Below are 19,183 nucleotides of genomic sequence, written 5' to 3' on the forward strand. Positions count from 1 at the left end.
GAGAATGTTGCTCTATTCCTGCTTCATAGGTGGGTAATACTGACTTATTTTTGCTGTTTTGGTTCACTTAAGGTGAAAATGTCTCCAAATTCGGCATCACCAGTTACAAGTCCAGTTACCAATGAGTTTCTGTGGTAATTCAAACAGTGAATAAAAATGTTGATGTCAAAATAAACATCAGCCACTTAAAACCACAGTGGTTTTGGTTCTCAAAGAAACCTTTCCACCTTAAAAGACGTGGAGCTCTTGAACATAAACCACCTAGTGTGAATTGTATTACCCAACATTCGTAGGTCTCTACACTAGATGTTGCTAGATGTTTCTGTGAGAATCTGAAGGCATACAGTCTCCACTTTCCATCACTCAGTGAGATGCAGAGATGTGTTTTTTTAGACTACCCGTTGTACTGGGGCACACAGAGTTTAGAGGGGCACTGCTGTACATCTCTGCTTGCAGATCAGTTGTAGGGGCACAATCGTGCATCTAGTAAAACGCCGGTTGAAGTCATTTAACACTTAATCTGCAAGAGAAATACACAAATAACACTAAAGAATTGCACATTTTTGGACAAATAAAAACAGAAGGACTATAATTCTCCTCAGTTTTGCGTTATTTGCCAAAACTTCATCCACATTTCTCTAAGACACACATGGTGTTCACTGAAATGATTTGTCTAATTAGATACTTTACACAGCGCCTAATTTAAAATAAAATGGACTAGAATTGAGCAATTCATAAATGACAGACTTGAACATGCTCATGAGATGTTTGTTGGGTGGTGTTACCTGCTCTTACCATTATTCTCTGCAGGTAGGGAATGCCAGACTGTTTGACTTAGTGGTGTATTAGGTTTTTTGGTACATTATGTGATTATAAATGGATATAACTAAAACATAACACTATGATTGGCTGAAAGCTGAAAAGCATGAGCAGCTCAATATTTGTGAAAGCTGCTGGGGCATTATGGGAAATGTAGTGCCTGTGTTGAACACTGTAGTTCTGTAGTTCTGCTCAACCATCAAGACTCAAATTTCCTTATTACGGGTTTGATTTTAGTGGAGCACAGCAACCTTTAACTTGGGCAGTAAATATGTACCCCAGTAAATTTACTCCAATAACGTTCCTTTGGAGATGCTGACTTAACACAAGACGATTGGGTAGATGTTCTCCTCCAAGCATGTTGAGTTTCAGTGGTGATCTTTTGGCAGTGTTACTTTTCACAGCTCTCTGAGGAATCGTGTGCTAGGTTTAAGTGACTAATATTGGAAGAAAGTGAGCAAAAAATAAAAAATCACTCTGCTCACCCAAAAAACATTATATATTGTGTATATATACAAACATAGAATATTTATTTCTATTATTATTAATTATTAGTTTTATGTGGTATCAAAAATTGAGTTCAGTAGTATGTTATTGAAGGAGTCATGCAGTCTGAACATGGTCAGGGAGCGTGCTCTGGTGTCTTGCTCTGGTCAGAGACTTGCTACTGATTGTCTCGGACATTAAATGGGCGGTTTGGGTTAGGCCTATGGTATTAAGTGCTCTGTCTGTCTCTCTCTCTCTCTCTCTCTCTCTCTCTCCCCCCACTTCCATCTCCCTTCTCAATGTCTGCTGTGTCACTTAACTTCCACTCCATTCTTCACTCTGTCTTTTATCGCTCTTATTAATCGTTTCTCTGTCTGAGGGATAGAAGGCAGAACAGCAGTAGCTCGACCTGTCTGTCGAACACTGACGGGTCCTTTAATGAGCTGTCTGTTAGCGCTTTTAATTACACGCCGTTGCTATAGACTCCAGCTCGACACCTCGTTGGCCTTATTCCTGCCGGCTCGCCCTCACAAACACACACACACACACGCACAGTGAATTATTCAGTAACAGTCAGTCATAAAGTGCTGCTAATTGCTTTGCGTGTTTACACAAGTAATTATAAATCATTCAGACGTCTCGTCAGGGACCTCGGCCAAAGTAATTATCAGCGTAACAGCGTAATACATTTTTTAGATAAGCAGAACACTAGAGTGGTGAAAGGCTCTTGTTCTTATGAGTGAGTGTGTATTTTTCTTATGGCATCAGTGCTTTTTAAAGCTTCAACACCCGTCCTAAAATCTTTAGTTTATCTCAGTTATCTATCTTCAGTTTCTTAATGTTAATGTGGATCAACGGAGGCATTTTAATGAACGCCAAAATGTCAGAACCTCTCATCTGATTCTCAGGGCTAAATATAAATATGGCATATTCCTGCAAATGGTGCCTGTGCAGATGGAGCCTTGAACAGGATGAAGCTCTTACTAAAGATGAATGAATGAGTTTAAAAAAAAAGAAAACAACATAAGATAACAATGTGGTGCAATGTCTTGACCCTTTCACTGAGATCATCAGTTCTGTACCCAGTGATGCCTAAGTCATCTGAGGCCTGGAGTCCTAAAGGGCATGGTCTCCCTCAGTCTCCCTGGGAGGGTTTGCATGGTCTTCTCTCTTCCCCCTTAAACACAGTGCTGGCGTTTACAGATCTAGATTATTAGCATCCTCCTTCAAGCTTGTTGAGCTCCTGTGGCGTAGCGTTAGCAGAAGTTTAAAAATAAGCAGTACATAACAGTACATACATAAACATTCTGCTTTTTCAGGTCAGAACTGAACACCAGAGCATGTACTGACCCATGTGTTAATGTGTTCAGGTCTCTTCACGATGCGTGTTCCTAAGGAGACCCCAGGTCAGCACTTTGAGGGGCTGCAGATGCTGACCAGCCTTTTGGCTCCGAAGGGCTCTAGATCGGCCAAACCCCTGGTTGAGGACGTGGGTGAGTTAGAGTCTGAGCTTTCTTATTCTTTCTTGTGTGTGGGTTGTTTGAAAAATAAAGACTTAATGGATATTAGATATGGATATTAGTGTTTTTGAAGCATAAAAAGAAAGCAGTAGAATATTATGGGAAAATTGATTTCCAAATTCACTGTCTGTGAAATGAGTGGTGTGTTCTCCATGTGTCGGCATGGGTTTTCTCTGGGTACGTGGATGGGCTGTTCAATATTTTCCACAGGTATTAATGCGTGAGTGACCGGCTGAGTGTGTGTGGTGTGTGTTTGGTGCTCCGTGATGAACTGGTGCCCGATTTAGAGTGTAAGAAAGATTGGTCTACTTGCACCAACACTACTGGCTACAGGGCAAAAGCTCCACAGAGCAAAGGAAACTCGAGTGACTCTCTTGACCATTGGGTTTAAATGAATGAGACATCTGATTCACCACATTCACTTTGACCTCGGTTCCTTTGAGAGAGCACAACTCTGTCTCACTCTCTCTCGCGGCGAAACCTCCAACACAAGAGACGACATTAAAGGAACACTTGGTAAGATTTGGCATTTTTGCTCCTGGGCCTTTCTTACAGTTGCAGAGTGTAATTTGTATTTACAGTAGCGTTATGGAATCAAGGAGGGGCGGTGTTTTTTTTTTCTACTGCTCCCAAAAGTTCCATTAGGTGTTATTATATATTTGAAGCTGAAGATGTCTTATGCTGCTTTTAGATAGATATTGTACAACTTAATACTGTTATACGGTGCAAGTATTTTTGTCTGATTTCTCTCTGTAGTCTTACTCACTGGTCGCTGTATAGGGCTGTCTATAGGTCAGTCTGTTCTCTATCCTTCTCAGGCCTTGAGCTTACAGAATAACAGAAAAAAGCCCACCGCCTGAGCCTCAACACAACATATTAGTGGCCTTCAACCACAGTGTGCGTCACTCTATGATATAGATGGGGCCGAACAGCCACTTTTGGTGCAGTTAACAAACTGGCTATCTCACAGAGCATAAACAGACAGATAAATAAATAACCATCTGCACCAACCTTCAAATAGACTGTAACACACTGTCTCTTTTTTTAATGCACCCTTTTATAATCAGCTCAGACTGTGTTATATAAAGTGTGTGCTTACACTCAGCTGCACAACTAGAGTTTTCCCCAATTTGGATCTGCAATACTGCTTTACAAATCCCTGCCACTACAGATCCCCATGGCTAAAGCAGCAACTGTAATGTACACAGTGCAGTTTCTGCAATGCTGAGACCAGAGTAGCAACGACAGAGGCTCTATTCTCCTTGTTACAGGCTGTTTTAAGGTAAAATTACCACCTAGTGTTCTTTTTACAAAACTGCACACTTTTGCACTTATAGGGTTCAGTCCTGTGCCTGAATAGACACACGACATGAGCTCAAACACTGACTGAGGGACAAGACATTTACAAATAAGCACACAACAGCAAGCACAGGAAAAGAGACAGAAACATCACATTGTTTCAGTCCAGATCTTTAACAAGAACATGAGACAAATTGCTCAACATAAAAACAATGTCTGTGAATTTATTTCAGGAGATTTTATACAAAAAAATGTTGTTTACCCGAACAAATCTGGTGGAAACGCCACCTTTTTCACCTAAGGGTTTTTTGGGGGAGATTTGTGATGCGACAGCTGGAAGGAAACCTGACATCTGACTCCACTGTTTCTGTTGTTTCACTCATTCTTCCCCCTCATCTTCTTTCTGCCTGTGTATTTTTCCAGGAGCATGTGGCGGGAGTGAGGCAGGTCAGGAAGATGAAGATGAAGAAGATTTTGATTGGCAGCTGGAACAGGAGGTGTATGTAGAGTCTTCCGAGGACGACCTGAAGAAGCTCCAGAAATATGGCTTTGGAAACCTCAGGACGGGCGTCTTCTCCAGACTACAGGTAAAAAAAAAAACATTGTGGCATTTTTTTTTCTTTAATTCTTAAGCAAATACCTGAAATAAAAAATATTGCACTACAAGTTGAAGGAGCGTGTCCATCATGGGTGGATGTTATTGCTGCAATTGTTTATTGTTTCTTTTATGTGAGGAGGCAAAGAAAGTAAGGAATAGATGTAAGGACAGAAGGATGTTGTCATTTTTACCGCCTATTACCTGGAGGATCTGTCATACCACTTTTCCATCAGCTTTTTTCATGAGACGTGCAGACAACAAAATAATCTGACAGAGCTATTGTATTTCATTGTTGGCTCCTGATGCCCAGTTTAATGAGCTAATTCACTAAAAATGTAATTAAAATAAAAAGAAAACAAAAGAAACCTTTATGCATCTCCTGCTTACCGTAACGCTTGGCTTTCCTTTGGGAGCTTTAAGGCCGTTGACTCGATGCAGAGTCTTCACCGTGGGCTACGCAAGATCCCTAATAGTTTGTGAGTGTTCATACTTCAGTGTTGGTGTCTGTATCACTCTGCAGTTACAAAGACAGAACACTAGGGCTGAATCTCAAACATCTTCCTGTACACTACGTAGTACATATTATAGTGGTGGAGTAGGTTTACAAATCTTTAAAGTGCACTGTTTAGGGTGTAGGTGGTTGTTTGGGACAGAGTATAGTTTACATTAGGTGCCGTTAAAGAAACAAATACAAAGCCGGCATGTTTTTCACGCTTTTTGTTGAGATTTTTTTCCCAAAGACATCCGTATTTTTCTTTGGTTCTACCGTACTATTGACATCCACACCATGAGGAAACCTCTCGCCATGAATTTGCTGCTGCCTTCAGTCTCTGTGTGCGGAGGAGAGGAGTTCATACTACTGTGGTTCAACTTAAACAATGTCCGCCCAAATACTGACCAATCACAATCATTGTGGTCTGCTGCGTAGGGTTTGCATCGACGGGAATAATAAATACATTGGGCTTTACAGTTCATGTACTATGTCTCATGAGGTCCATGTTGTAAGATATGAGTACCGTTCTTACAAGGACGCCTGATGATTTGTTGCTGCTGTTTTTGAGGGTTTCTCATTCTTTTAGCAGTTAATGTGTGACACTAAGACCCTGCACTTTGGCAGGTTGTATCACAAGTTCATTGTTTCCAGACTAGCAAGTTCACGAGGCTAGAACGGCAGGTTTGTCGGCTGAGGGCGTCTTTTGGTGCGCAAGACTGCTGACAAAAAAATTAACAACATGCCACTATCAACTGACTTTTATTAGCGTGCTTTACTGAAATCCAAAGAAATATATCAATTTTTATTACATTTTAGTGCCTTCCCATTAACTAAAACCATCCAAAGAAGGAAAAAAGAGTCCTCCTATTATGATGAAACTGATCAAACCCTTTTAATAAAAAGATACATTCATAAAGATGATGGATTTTAATCAGTTACCGGGTCATCGACTGAAGGATTCAGGCCCAAGGAATTGAGGAGACATCAGTTAGAGTTTTAAGATCCACTCTAGGCAAATGGTTCCTAACTTGATTATTAAATGCTGATATTTTTTTGGGTTACAATCCTTTGTCGTGGCACAAAACGGTGAAATGGGGCCTACAAGCCTACTTTACTGACCTAATCTACTTTAGCTCTCATTTAACAACTGACAGCTTCAGTAATCTAGATCAACCTTTCTGCTCTCGCCCAATCAGGAGGAGCTGTCAGATGTGATTGATGTTAAAGACCCAGAAATCTCCACTCCTGCCATGAGGAGGCGTGATCGCCTGGATGCTGAGACCTCCATATTTTGCACTGATCACTACCTGTGAGTATAACTGTGTGTCTGATCGTTACAATTCAGGCCCTTCTTAGTGTCTTTTCGACACCTGCTGACGCATTGTTTCTGATTATGATCCAGTTAATCAGCACATTCCCTCTTTGCTGCAGTAACAGGTTCTGCAGTTTCTGGAGCAGGCTTACCATTGTAGGGACACTGCGCTAATAATTTGGTTGCATTCAGCCAGAAAAACATTGGCAAGGTCATGTTTCTGATTTCCGATAATTAGCTCTGTATCACAAACACCGTTCCAACTCCTACCAAAGATACTTGAGGGAGCTCCACTAGAACTCAGCTCCAATGCTCAATAGCCCACTTTTGGGGCCTCTCCAGCTAACACTTAGAATTGGGCATCTCTGAGCCTCCCATTCTGCTGTCGACATTTGTCTGTGGAGATCTTATAGTTTATCCAGTCCCTGGAACCAGGTACTATTTTGTTAATCTCCGCTCACTTATGGTTCTTATGGAGTTGAGTAGGTACTAATTGGTGACGTGTAAACCCTGCAGAGCGCTGATTGGCCGGAGAGACCTGTCCATCACCACGAAATGCTGAGCTCCAGCACAAACTCTCCACTTGTAAAACCTGAAGTTACAACAGCGGTCATGTTTTATCGGACTCACAGTGGCAGCTTGTAACATTCCCCCGAGGGGTTTCTGAAGAGGTTCAAACGCTCCTTGAGTCGGTGGCCAACGAAAATCTCCAGCGAAAGCAGAACATGCAACAAGAAAAACTGACCTGTAGAACTGGCGCGCTAAGTCCAAAAAACAACAACACGCTGTTGTCGTGGTTTTCAAAGCCTGCAGTTCCCATTAGAGAGGAGGTTTTGAGGCATCACCTTTTCCATTTCACAGAGGATCTGTGCTACTGGATAATTAGCCAGCTAAAAGTGAGTCGAGACGATATCATGCAGTGTGTAGTATGTGGTTGCAGTAAATTGATTCACTTGCTGTACAAGCAATATGTAAACATGTTCATATATATACATTATTTCTTGGACAATATATCAACCACAAAAATGGCTATTATGAAAAACCTAGATATTGATTCATCCCAGATTTAAAAAAAACACACTAATCCCAAAAATACGAACTACAACCACAAAATGGCAGTGTTGCATTTCACCTCGGACATCCGTGGTGGCCCCATGCTACATATCGGAGGATTTTCTAGTCCTTTTATTTAGTTTGATTTTTGAAATAACTACTGGTGTGAATGTTTTCAGGAAAGTCCAGACATGTGTGAACAAGGCCTGAGTGAAGTCTGGACTAGTGACTCAGTTCTGCAGCAGCGTAACCTACTCCCGGTCTTTTCAGCTGTGTTTGGAATTCATCATTAAACATGAATACTGTTTATTAAAGATGCACCAATGGGAGTCAGAGCCATTGGACTTTGTGACAGTGCAAAGGAGACGATGGCACGGTCATATCCCACAAGCCTATCATCCACAACACTTGGCCTTTGGATGAAACATTGCAGATTAAAATTTTATTCCTCCTTCTTGAGAAGAACACATGGTTTATTTATTAAATTTGTTTGGAAAATCTTTACAGAGCGAGTGTTTCTCTGGCGCTGCTCCTCTCTGTGATGGCTCCTGCGGTTTGTTGTGGGTGTTATGTACTGCTACGCAGTCTGAAAGTGTAAGTGACGGCTACAATTGCTGTTTGCCCCCAGTGTTTTGTGTGTGTTTGTTTTGGAAGGTGTCCAGAGAACGCTTACAGATTTTCACCTTTTCTGCCTGTGTTGTGAGTGTAAGTGCCGTCACTCCTGCTGAGCTCACCACAGTTTACTGCATTTATACCAGAAGCAGTCCTTTAAGTGTCGTTGACGTGCAATTTGCAGCCGAATGTTTGCGGACAGCCCTCATAATGAGTGACTTCAGCTACTTCAAGGTGCACTGCTTGTGTTCCCTTCATAGAAAAGCAGGAAATGAAAGGGCATGCTTCGGAGCAGCTGTACATGAGCGATGCCCAATGCCGTTTTGTGGTTGTTTACATGTGAATTCACACTTAAAAGAAGGTGCAGCCATAGCCTAAATCTTAGAGGAGGGCTTTGGACAGAAAGTTGCTGATTTGAACCCTTGGGCCAGCGAGAAAAATGTGGGAAAATGAGGGATCGGCATTTTCTCCTCCCTCAAAACCTATGTCCTTCAGCAAGGCAAGTAATCATGCGTTCACACAGGCAGGCCACGAAGCAACAAGAGACCAGTTAGTCATTGTCGAAGGAAGAATGTGATTCAGCGTCAAGTGGCAGGTGACAAATGGAGCTGAGATTTTCTCAAATTTATGCAAATGAATTATAACTTGGAGAAGCAACCTTTTTAAACGATTGGCTCCAACAAATCCCTCTGTCCAATCACAGACACGACGGTATGGAGTCCCCTGCTTCTGCTCCCTGAAGATTTTTATTCTAACATTTTTATTCCTGTTCTGGAGTGCGCTAGTAAACATGGACGAGAGGCTTATAGCCTTTTCCTGTTTGTTTGATTCAGCTTTGCTTATGTACAGAGATAATTCGAAAAAACTGAAGTATGGAAGGAAGTACTAAGTGGCAGTAAGTATTAATTTGTGTCTCCAGTGAACCTTGAAGCTTGGACCTTGTAAACGGCCACACACAACAACACGAGCAGCCTCAAACACACCCACAAAACACAAACTTGGAGCAATGTAAGTGTCTTGTTGTCTGTGAGCATGTGTGAACAGGGTGTAACCCTCAACTGCTCCCCAGGCACCGTGGGTGGGTGTGTGTGTTTGTTTGTTTGTTTGTTTGTTTGTATATACACTGTCACAGATGTGTTAAATCCAGAGATTCAGATTTCACACTAAGTTACTTGTGTGTCATGTTTCACATTTCACATATTAAACTGTGTTTGTGTGTGCTCCTTTTTTCATTGTGTTTTAATGTGAAATGCTATTCCATACCAGTGGCCTTAAAAATACATTCTGTAAAAGAAGCTTTCAAAACAGAGCCCCAATAACACCTTTTCTACCTTCAGATTCTACCTGCACATTCCTCCCTATTTCTCTCCTTGTTTCAGTGAGCTACTAATTCTGGTCAAATCAGAATTTCAGTTTACACCGTGCTGTTGTTGGCGCTGGAGTCTGTTAAGGGCTTCGAGATTCTCTCCCAATGGTCGAGCGATTTCCTCTAAAGTGTCTGTATTGATTCCTGACAGGTGTGACTTGTATGAAGGTGAAGCGATGAGGAAAGTTCATCTGAGTTTCAGGCCGTGGTGGAAGGAGCTGGAACCAGATGAGGATCAGCCTGAAAACAGTGAGTAAACACACACTTAATTTTCTCCTTCTGTTCAACATGACGCACATCAATAGCCCTGGTTTTATATTTAACTCACTATCCAGACTACGTGCTCCCTCAGACCTTCTCTTATTCACAGCTGAATTGTATTGTTCTGGATGAGTGTATGATGCCATGTGATGGACTGTCTGTGTGCTTCGTTTAAACTTCGTTTAACCTCGTTTTTGTGCACTCACATAAAGACGGTTCCAGCACTGTGATTGGAGAGACTCAGATGAGGGGGTGGAGCAGATTATTCATTCATTCATTGTCTGTAAGCGGGAGTCAGTGGGCGCAAGGCAGGAACACACCCTGGTGGGGGCGCCAGTCCTTCACAGGGAGACTCACACTCACGACTATGGTGTTTTTGGACCATGGGAGTAAACCAGAGGTAAAGTCAGTCAAACAAAATGTATTTAAACAGCACTTTTTACAACTGATACTGTCTCAAAGCAGCTTTACAGAATTAGTATCAGACCAGATTATGTGAATCAGAACAACTGGAGGAAGAACCTTGGGAGGAACCAAGACTCACAAGGGGGACCCATCCTCCTCTGATCTAACTACTGAGAGAAATGAACAGTAGTGTCACAGCCGTGGATTGAGGGAGGAAGACAGTGCTGTTCCTTCACTCCCACCGCCGCCAATTTTCCTGCCGTTGGAATCTAGCTAACCTTTCTGTCCTAAGCCCTCTTCTCTAACCATTTGGCCACAGCTCCCCAATGGCGAGGTGTCAGAGGGTGGCAGCAGTAGATGGAGGGTGAGCAGCTGGTCTGCTCTGGAAGGCAGGAGAATCCAGCAGACAAGCTTTCATCAGTAACGTCTCTGCACTCTCTGTAAGAAGCAGCACAGAATCAGAAAGACTCGTTTTATCCCATGTTTTCTGACTTAGGGAGCCCAAGAAACAGACAGGGTGGTTGTTCAGCACATTTGCACATAAATATGGGACTGTGGACCTTCATAATATATCCCCTTTAAATTGGTACAGAACATTTTTATGCTGTTTTTTTAAGGAATTAAAACATATAAAGGGTGGCACGGTGGAGCAGCAGGTTAGTGTCGCAGTCACACAGCTCCAGGGACCTGGAGGTTGTGGGTTCGATTCCTGCTCTGGGTGACTGTCTGTGAGGAGTGTGGTGTGTTCTCCCTGTGTCCGCGTGGGTTTCCTCCGGGTGACTTTCTGTGAGGAGTGTGGTGTGTTCTCCCTGTGTCTGCGTGGGTTTCCTCCGGGTGACTTTCTGTGAGGAGTGTGGTGTGTTCTCCCTGTGTCTGCGTGGGTTTCCTCCGGGTGACTGTCTGTGAGGAGTGTGGTGTGTTCTCCCTGTGTCTGCGTGGGTTTCCTCCGGGTGAATGTCTGTGAGGTGTGTGGTGTGTTCTCCCTGTGTCCGCTTGGGTTCCTCCAGGTGACTGTCTGTGAGGAGTGTGGTGTGTTCTCCCTGTGTCTGCGTGGGTTTCCTCCGGGTGACTGTCTGTGAGGAGTGTGGTGTGTTCTCCCTGTGTCTGCGTGGGTTTCCTCCGGGTGACTGTCTGTGAGGAGTGTGGTGTGTTCTCCCTGTGTCTGTGTGGGTTTCCTCCGGGTGACTGTCTGTGAGGAGTGTGGTGTGTTCTCTCTGTGTCTGCATGGGTTTCCTCCGGGTGACTGTCTGTGAGGAGTGTGGTGTGTTCTCCCTGTGTCTGTGTGGGTTTCCTCCCGGTGACTGTCTGTGAGGAGTGTGGTGTGTTCTCCCTGTGTCTGCGTGGGTTTCCTCCAGGTGACTGTCTGTGAGGAGTGTGGTGTGTTCTCCCTGTGTCTGCGTGGATTTCCTCCGGGTGACTGTCTGTGAGGAGTGTGGTGTGTTCTCCCTGTGTCCGTGTGGGTTTCCTCCGGGTGACTTTCTGTGAGGAGTGTGGTGTGTTCTCCCTGTGTTTGCGTGGGTTTCCTCCGGGTGACTTTCTGTGAGGAGTGTGGTGTGTTCTCCCTGTGTCTGCGTGGGTTTCCTCCGGGTGAATGTCTGTGAGGAGTGTGGTGTGTTCTCCCTGTGTCTGCGTGGGTTTCCTCCGGGTGACTGTCTGTGAGGAGTGTGGTGTGTTCTCCCTGTGTCTGCGTGGGTTTCCTCCGGGTGACTGTCTGTGAGGAGTGTGGTGTGTTCTCCCTGTGTCTGTGTGGGTTTCCTCCGGGTGACTGTCTGTGAGGAGTGTGGTGTGTTCTCCCTGTGTCTGCGTGGGTTTCCTCCGGGTGACTGTCTGTGAGGAGTGTGGTGTGTTCTCCCTGTGTCTGTGTGGGTTTCCTCCGGGTGACTGTCTGTGAGGAGTGTGGTGTGTTCTCCCTGTGTCCGTGTGGGTTTCCTCCGGGTGACTGTCTGTGAGGAGTGTGGTGTGTTCTCCCTGTGTCCGTGTGGGTTTCCTCTGGGTGACTGTCTGTGAGGAGTGTGGTGTGTTCTCTCTGTGTTTTTGCGTGGGTTTCCTCCGGGTGCTCCGGTTTCCTCCCACGCTCCAAAAACACACGTTGGTAGGTGGATTGGTGACTCAAAATTTTCCGTAGGTGTGAGTGTGTGTTGCCCTGGCACCCCCTCCAGGGTGTATTCCCACCTTGTGCCCAATGATTCCAGGTAGGCTCTGGACCCACCACGACCCTGAACTGGATAAGGGTTACTGATAATGAATGAATGAATAAAACATATATTTTTTTCATTAAACTCTTATACTAAGCTACATCTTTAAAGAAGGGTTTATAATAATGTTACCATGGTGAGGCAGCCTTTTAGGTTACATTTTAAGTTTAAGATTGTTGTACAGTGCCACACAGCATCTTCAAACATGGCTGTTTCTGGGATCTGATTGTTTTGTTATTCTACCCTCTGTTATTGTTTGACGTAATCCTTTTAACTTGTGTCCTTAAATTATATTCAGAACTAGTCTTTGACCTAATGATAATCATTTCTTGAGACAAAAGTATAGCCTCTCTCTTTTTCCCCCTGTTTTTCACAGAAGTGAGATCACACTTTCCCTTCATTTGCAGGATTGTGTTTAAAGTTTACTCCTTGTGAAAGCTGATCACTGTGTTTGTCACAGACAAATGTCGAGTGGGAGGAAGTTAGAGCAAACACTGTGTGTGTACTTAAACTAGAGCTAAAAATATAGGTGCCACAAAGGGTCCTCGGAGCGAAGCTATAGTCGAAAGATCCTTTCAGTGGATCTATGAAGATCATTTTGTCACACATCTGAATGAAAAATAAATGGGAAGGGGTTCATTTGAGAACACAGGGGTTTCAGAGTAAAAGACATCCATTCTTCAGTTGACGTATTGTTGCTTGGCTAAAATAATGACTGCAGTAATAGGAAACAAACATTTCTACATAATTATTAGTTCACAAAGTACTTCAGGAGGTCTTGACGTGCTGAGGAACTTTTCTGAGCATTGAGCACACATCTCTCAGCACGGGAGCTAAAGTGTGTAGCACATTGTTCTTCTCTTTCTGGGTCAGGAACCGCTGACACACTTCAGCCACATGAGGCCTAGCATTGTCATGCATAGGAAGGAACCCAGGGCCCACTGCACCAGCATCTGGTCTCACAATGGGTTTGAAGATCTCATCTTGGTACCTAATGGCAGTCAGGGTACCTCTGGCTAGAACATGGAGAGCTGTGTGGCCCTCCAAAGAAATGCCTCCCTACACCATTACAGACCCACTACCAAACCGGTCGTGCTGGAGGATGTTGCAGGCAGCAGAACGTTCTCCACAGCATCTCCAGGCTCTGTCACCTCTGTCATGTGCTCAACATGAACCTGCTCTCGTCTGTGAAGAGCACAGAGCGCCAGTGGTGAATCTGTCAAACTTCCAATCACCTTGCACAGTGTTGGGCTATTAGCACAAGCCCCACTTGTGGACATCGTACCACCCTCATGGAGTCTGTTTCTGACAGTTTGTGCAGAAACATGCATATTAGTGTCCTGCTGGAGGTCATTTTGCCGAGCTCTGACACTGTTACTCCTTGCACAAAGGCGGAGGTAGCGGTCCTGCTGCTGGGTTGTTGCCTTCCTACGGCCCCCTCCACGTCTCCTGGTGTTCTGGGCTGTCTCCTGGTATCTCCTCCATGCTCTGGACACTGTGCTGACAGACACAGCAAACTGATGCGCCATCCTGGATGACCTGCACCACCTGACCAATATCTGTGGGTTCTAGACACCACCTCATGCTTCCTCTAGGGGTGAGAGCACTGACAAAATGCAAAAGTGTCCAAAACATCAGCCAGAAAGGATGAGAAAAATGAAATGTGGTCACCACCTGCAGCACCACTCCTTTAAAGAGGTTGTCTCATTTCTACATGTCTATTCCATTTGCACAGCCGCAGGTGAAATTGATTCACAATCAGTGTTGCTTCCTCACTGCACAGGCTGAAGCGTGACTGACTTGGAGTTACATTGTGTTGTTCTTCACTCCCACCGCCGCCAATTGTGTTCCTTTTTTTGAGCAGTGTACTCTAAATCCTTCCCAGAAGACTTGAAGAAGCTTGTGTTCCTTACTAATGCCTTTGATTAAAGTCGGAGTCAATCACTTGCTCACTCACAATTGAGGACACAGTCACACACACACACACACCCCTGTGGACAGTTCCACAAAATCACTAACACATACACGCCTGTGAAGGATCACGTGTGTTTGGATTGTGGGAAGAAGCCACGGGCACCTGGAGGAAATTACCGTAGACACAGGGAGAACACACCACACTCCTCATTGACAGTGACTCGAGGCAAGGACTGATCCCTAAACCCAGGGATCAGTACCCTGGAGCTGTGTGACAGTGACACTGGGTTGGGTGGGATTTTGGTTTTTTCAAGAGTGACTTGTAGATGTGGAAGCATTTACACTTCCGTAACCTCAGGCTACAATAACTCTACCCCCCTACGGTTATGAGGATCATGGCTCTCTGGTTGTAGTCCTGACACTTAAGATTCATGAAGTGACCAGGTGTAACTGGGTTCATAGGGATTCAATCACAGAGAAGGTTTAGAAAAAACTCTCTACCAGAGTTGACCAGCAGGTGGCATCACTTTGCTGAAAACAAACGGCACCCCAGGCGTCCACAGACCTCTGGACTAAATCGCTAATGACAGATTGATTTATTGGCTCTCGTATTGAGATGCTGGTTGAGATTTTGTGGTCAGTGTGTGTTACGTGGCCTCACAGCTGACTCACGAGGAAATGTAGGCCGCGAGTCGTGGTCCACTGCGGTGTTAAACTGCTGAGTCACTTTTACACAGAGATGCTCCGTGATTCATTCGGCTATTTTAGTCAGTGAGGCCCCTACACAACGCGCTCTCGAACCCACTGACAGTCTGCTCTTTCTCTCTCTCTCTCTCTCTCTCTCTCTCTCTCTCACCTGCTGGTTCTCTCTTTTTCTCTCTCTGTCTCTCCCCCTCTATCTTAATCTGTCACTCTCTGTATTCACCTCCTTCTCTCTCTCTTTCCTTTTCTCTGTGTACATCTCTCTTTCTCTCTCTTTATCTATCTCTCTCACCCGCTGGTTCTCTCTTTCCATCTCTCCCTCTCTATCGCAATCTGTCACACTCTGTATTCACCTTCTCTCTCTTTCTCTCTCTCTCTTTCTATCTCTCTCACCTGCTGGTTCTCTCTCTTTCTGTCTCTCCCTCTCTATCGCAATCTGTCACTCTGTATTCACCTCCTCTCTCTCGCTCGTTCTCTCTCTCTCTCTTTCGATCTCTCTCACCCACTGGTTCTCTCTCTTTCTGTCTCTCCCTCTCTCGCAATCTGTCACTCTCTGTATTCACCTCCTTCTCTCTCTCTCTCTCTCTCTCTCTCTATCACTCTCTCACATGATGGTTCTCTCTTTCTTTCTCTGTTTCTCCCCCTTTATCTCACTCTGTCACTCTCTGTATTCACCTCCTCTCTATTTCCTTTTCTCTGTGTACATCTCTCTCTCTCTCTCTCTCTCTCTCTCTCTCTCTCTCTCTCTGCCTGTCAGTGGCATTTAAAATCGATGGGTTTATCTGACACATTTAAAGGCGTGATGTACGGATCATTGACTCAGGAACGCGTGTGTGTGTGTGTGTGTGTATGTGTGTGCATGCAGGGGGGATGAGAGCGATTAAGCGCAGACAATTCAATCACACTCTCTCTCTCTCTCTTCCTCCGCCTTTAGCAGCCTGTTAATTTTGCGATGCCCTGCGACCCGCTGAACAAATGACTCTTAGCTGCGAGCGTATGGCAGCACAGAGGAAACCGAGGAGGAGAGGAGATTAAGATGGAATAGATAGTGCTATCAAGAGAGAGAGAGAGAGACAGAAAGAGAGAGGGAAGTGGAGAGGGACAGAGCAGAGAGAGAGAGAATGTTTTAAATGTGTGAAGGTGCCTCTGCGCCACCAGAGCAGCTGTCAGTCTCCTGCAAGCAGACATCAATCAGCATCGTAGCTTTGGTTTGCACACAGTGAGAGAGACGCTTTATGGAGTACACACACACACACACACACACACACACACTACCTGTTTCACTCAGAGAATTGCAACCACACACATAGAGCTGCGTGGAAAAATAACATCACAATATTCATCCTAAATTTCACTGATGTAAACTTTATGTTCAAAGGTTTGTCGACACACCCCCAGTAACCAATACATTCAGCCACTGACCCAGCGCTCAGTTCAGCACACACAGCTCGTTTAATCACTATGAAAAAAGCATGGTATGACAAGAGACATTCTGGATCAGTTCCACATTAGCCTAAGGTCATTATGGTCAGTGCCTTGTGGGCGTAAAGTCCCTCAGCACTGAGATGTGGAGCAGGGGAACTGTGTTTTTCGGACGTGGTGGAGCTCCGTTCAGTAGTTTGGGAGAAACTGGAGGAGTGTTTGTCATCTAGAATTAATCATTTAACATCAGCTCCTCTCTCTTTCTCCCACACACACACACACACACACACACACACACACACACACACACACTCTCACTGAACAAAGTCCTCCATCCCTAAACATACTCCTGTATCTTGGAATACAGTCTTCTTTCTCTGAAAACACTCCATCTTTTGACACACTCCTCCAACACTGAGCACACTCCTCCATCCCTGAGCACACTCCTCCATCTCTGAACACACTTCTCACTGAGCACACTCCTCCATCTCTGAACACACTTCTCACTGAGCACACTCCTCCATCTCTGAACACACTTCTCACTGAGCACACTCCTCCATCTCTGAACACACTTCTCACTGAGCACACTCCTCCATCTCTGAACACACTTCTCACTGAGCACACTCCTCCATCTCTGAGCACACTCCTCCATCCATGAGCACACTCCTCCATCTCTGAACACACTTCTCACTGAGCACACTCCTCCATCTCTGAACACACTTCTCACTGAGCACACTCCTCCATCCCTGAGCACACTCCTCCATCTCTGAACACACTTCTCACTGAGCACACTCCTCCATCTCTGAACACACTCCTCTCTGGGCAGACTCCTCCATCTCTGAACACACTCCTCCACCCTGAGCACACTCCTCCATCTCTGAACATACTCCTCTCTGAGCAGACTCCTCCATCTCTGAACACATTCCTCCATCTCTCAGCACACTCCTCTCTGAGCACACTCCTCCACCCTGAGCACACTCCTCCATCTCTGAACACACTCCTCTCTGAGCACATTCCTCCATCTCTGAGCACACTCCTCTCTGAACACTCCTCCATCTCTGAACACACTCCTCTCTGAGCACATTCCTCCATCTATGAAAACACTCATCTCTGAGCACACTCCTCCATCTCTAAACACACTCCTCTCTGAGCACACTCCTCCATCTCTGAACACACTTATCACTGAGCACACTCCTCCATCTCTGAACACACTTCTCACTGAGCACACTCCTCCATCTCTGAACAAACTCCTCTCTGAGCACACTCCTCCATCTCTGAACACACTCCTCTCTGAGCAGACTCCTCCATCTCTAAGCACATTCCTCCATCTCTGAACACACTCCTCCACCCTGAGCACACTCCTCCATCTCTGAACATACTCCTCTCTGAGCAGACTCCTCCATCTCTGAACACATTCCTCCATCTCTCAGCACACTCCTCTCTGAACACACTCCTCCACCCTGAGCACACTCCTCCATCTCTGAACACACTCCTCTCTGAGCACATTCCTCCATCTCTGAGCACACTCCTCTCTGAACACTCCTCCACCCTGAGCACACTCCTCCATCTCCGAACACACTCCTCTCTGAGCACATTCCTCCATCTATGAAAACACTCTTCTCTGAGCACACTCCTCCATCTCTAAACACACTCCTCTCTGAGCACACTCCTCCATCTCTGAGCACAGTCCTCTCTGAACACACTCATCTCTTAGCACACTCCTCCATCTCTGAGCATATTCCTCCATCTCTGAACACATTCCTCTCTGAACACACTCCTCCATCTCTGAGCACATTCCTCTCTGAGCATATTTCTCCATCTCTGAACACATTCCTCTCTGAACACACTCCTCTCTGAGCACACTCCTCCATCTCTGAACACATTCCTCTCTGAACACACTCCTCTCTGAACACATTCCTCCATCTCTGAACACATTCCTCTCTGAACACACTCCTTCATCCCTGAGCACAGTCCTCTCTGAACACATTCCTCCATCTCTGAACACACTCCTCTCTGAGCACACTCCTCCATCTCTGAACACATTCCTCTCTAAGCACACTCCTCCATCTCTGAACACACTCCTCTCTGAGCACACTCCATCCCTGAGTACACTCCTCCAACTTTGAACACACTCCTCTATGAGCACACTCCTCCATCTCTGAACACACTCCTCTCTGAGCACATTCCTCCATCTCTGAGCACACTCCTCCACCCTGAGCACACTCCTCCATCTCTGAACACACTCCTCTCTGAGCACACTCCTCCATCTCTGAGCACAGTCCTCTCTGAACACACTCATCTCTTAGCACACTCCTCCATCTCTGAGCATATTCCTCCATCTCTGAACACATTCCTCTCTGAACACACTCCTCCATCTCTGAGCACATTCCTCTCTGAGCATATTTCTCCATCTCTGAACACATTCCTCTCTGAACACACTCCTCTCTGAGCACACTCCTCCATCTCTGAACACATTCCTCTCTGAACACACTCCTCTCTGAACACATTCCTCCATCTCTGAACACATTCCTCTCTGAACACACTCCTTCATCCCTGAGCACAGTCCTCTCTGAACACATTCCTCCATCTCTGAACACACTCCTCTCTGAGCACACTCCTCCATCTCTGAACACATTCCTCTCTAAGCACACTCCTCCATCTCTGAACACACTCCTCTCTGAGCACACTCCATCCCTGAGTACACTCCTCCAACTTTGAACACACTC

At 45.2% G+C, this 19,183-nt stretch overlaps 1 protein-coding gene across 2 annotated transcripts in view; it reads left to right on the forward strand.

Annotated features, from left to right (window-relative positions):
* The window catches only part of shq1 (SHQ1, H/ACA ribonucleoprotein assembly factor), a 74,877-nt gene that overhangs the window by 7,325 nt on the left and 48,369 nt on the right, over window positions 1–19,183 (forward strand). For both annotated transcript variants that reach the window (XM_066665430.1, XM_066665431.1), the window contains exons 4-7: window positions 2,676–2,798; window positions 4,548–4,711; window positions 6,412–6,524; window positions 9,710–9,807. In XM_066665430.1, coding sequence (XP_066521527.1) covers window positions 2,676–2,798; window positions 4,548–4,711; window positions 6,412–6,524; window positions 9,710–9,807 — 498 coding nt within the window. The remainder of the gene's footprint in view (window positions 1–2,675; window positions 2,799–4,547; window positions 4,712–6,411; window positions 6,525–9,709; window positions 9,808–19,183) is intronic.

This window comes from Hoplias malabaricus, chromosome 3 (genome assembly GCF_029633855.1).
Source record: "Hoplias malabaricus isolate fHopMal1 chromosome 3, fHopMal1.hap1, whole genome shotgun sequence".
Classification (NCBI taxonomy): domain Eukaryota; kingdom Metazoa; phylum Chordata; class Actinopteri; order Characiformes; family Erythrinidae; genus Hoplias; species Hoplias malabaricus.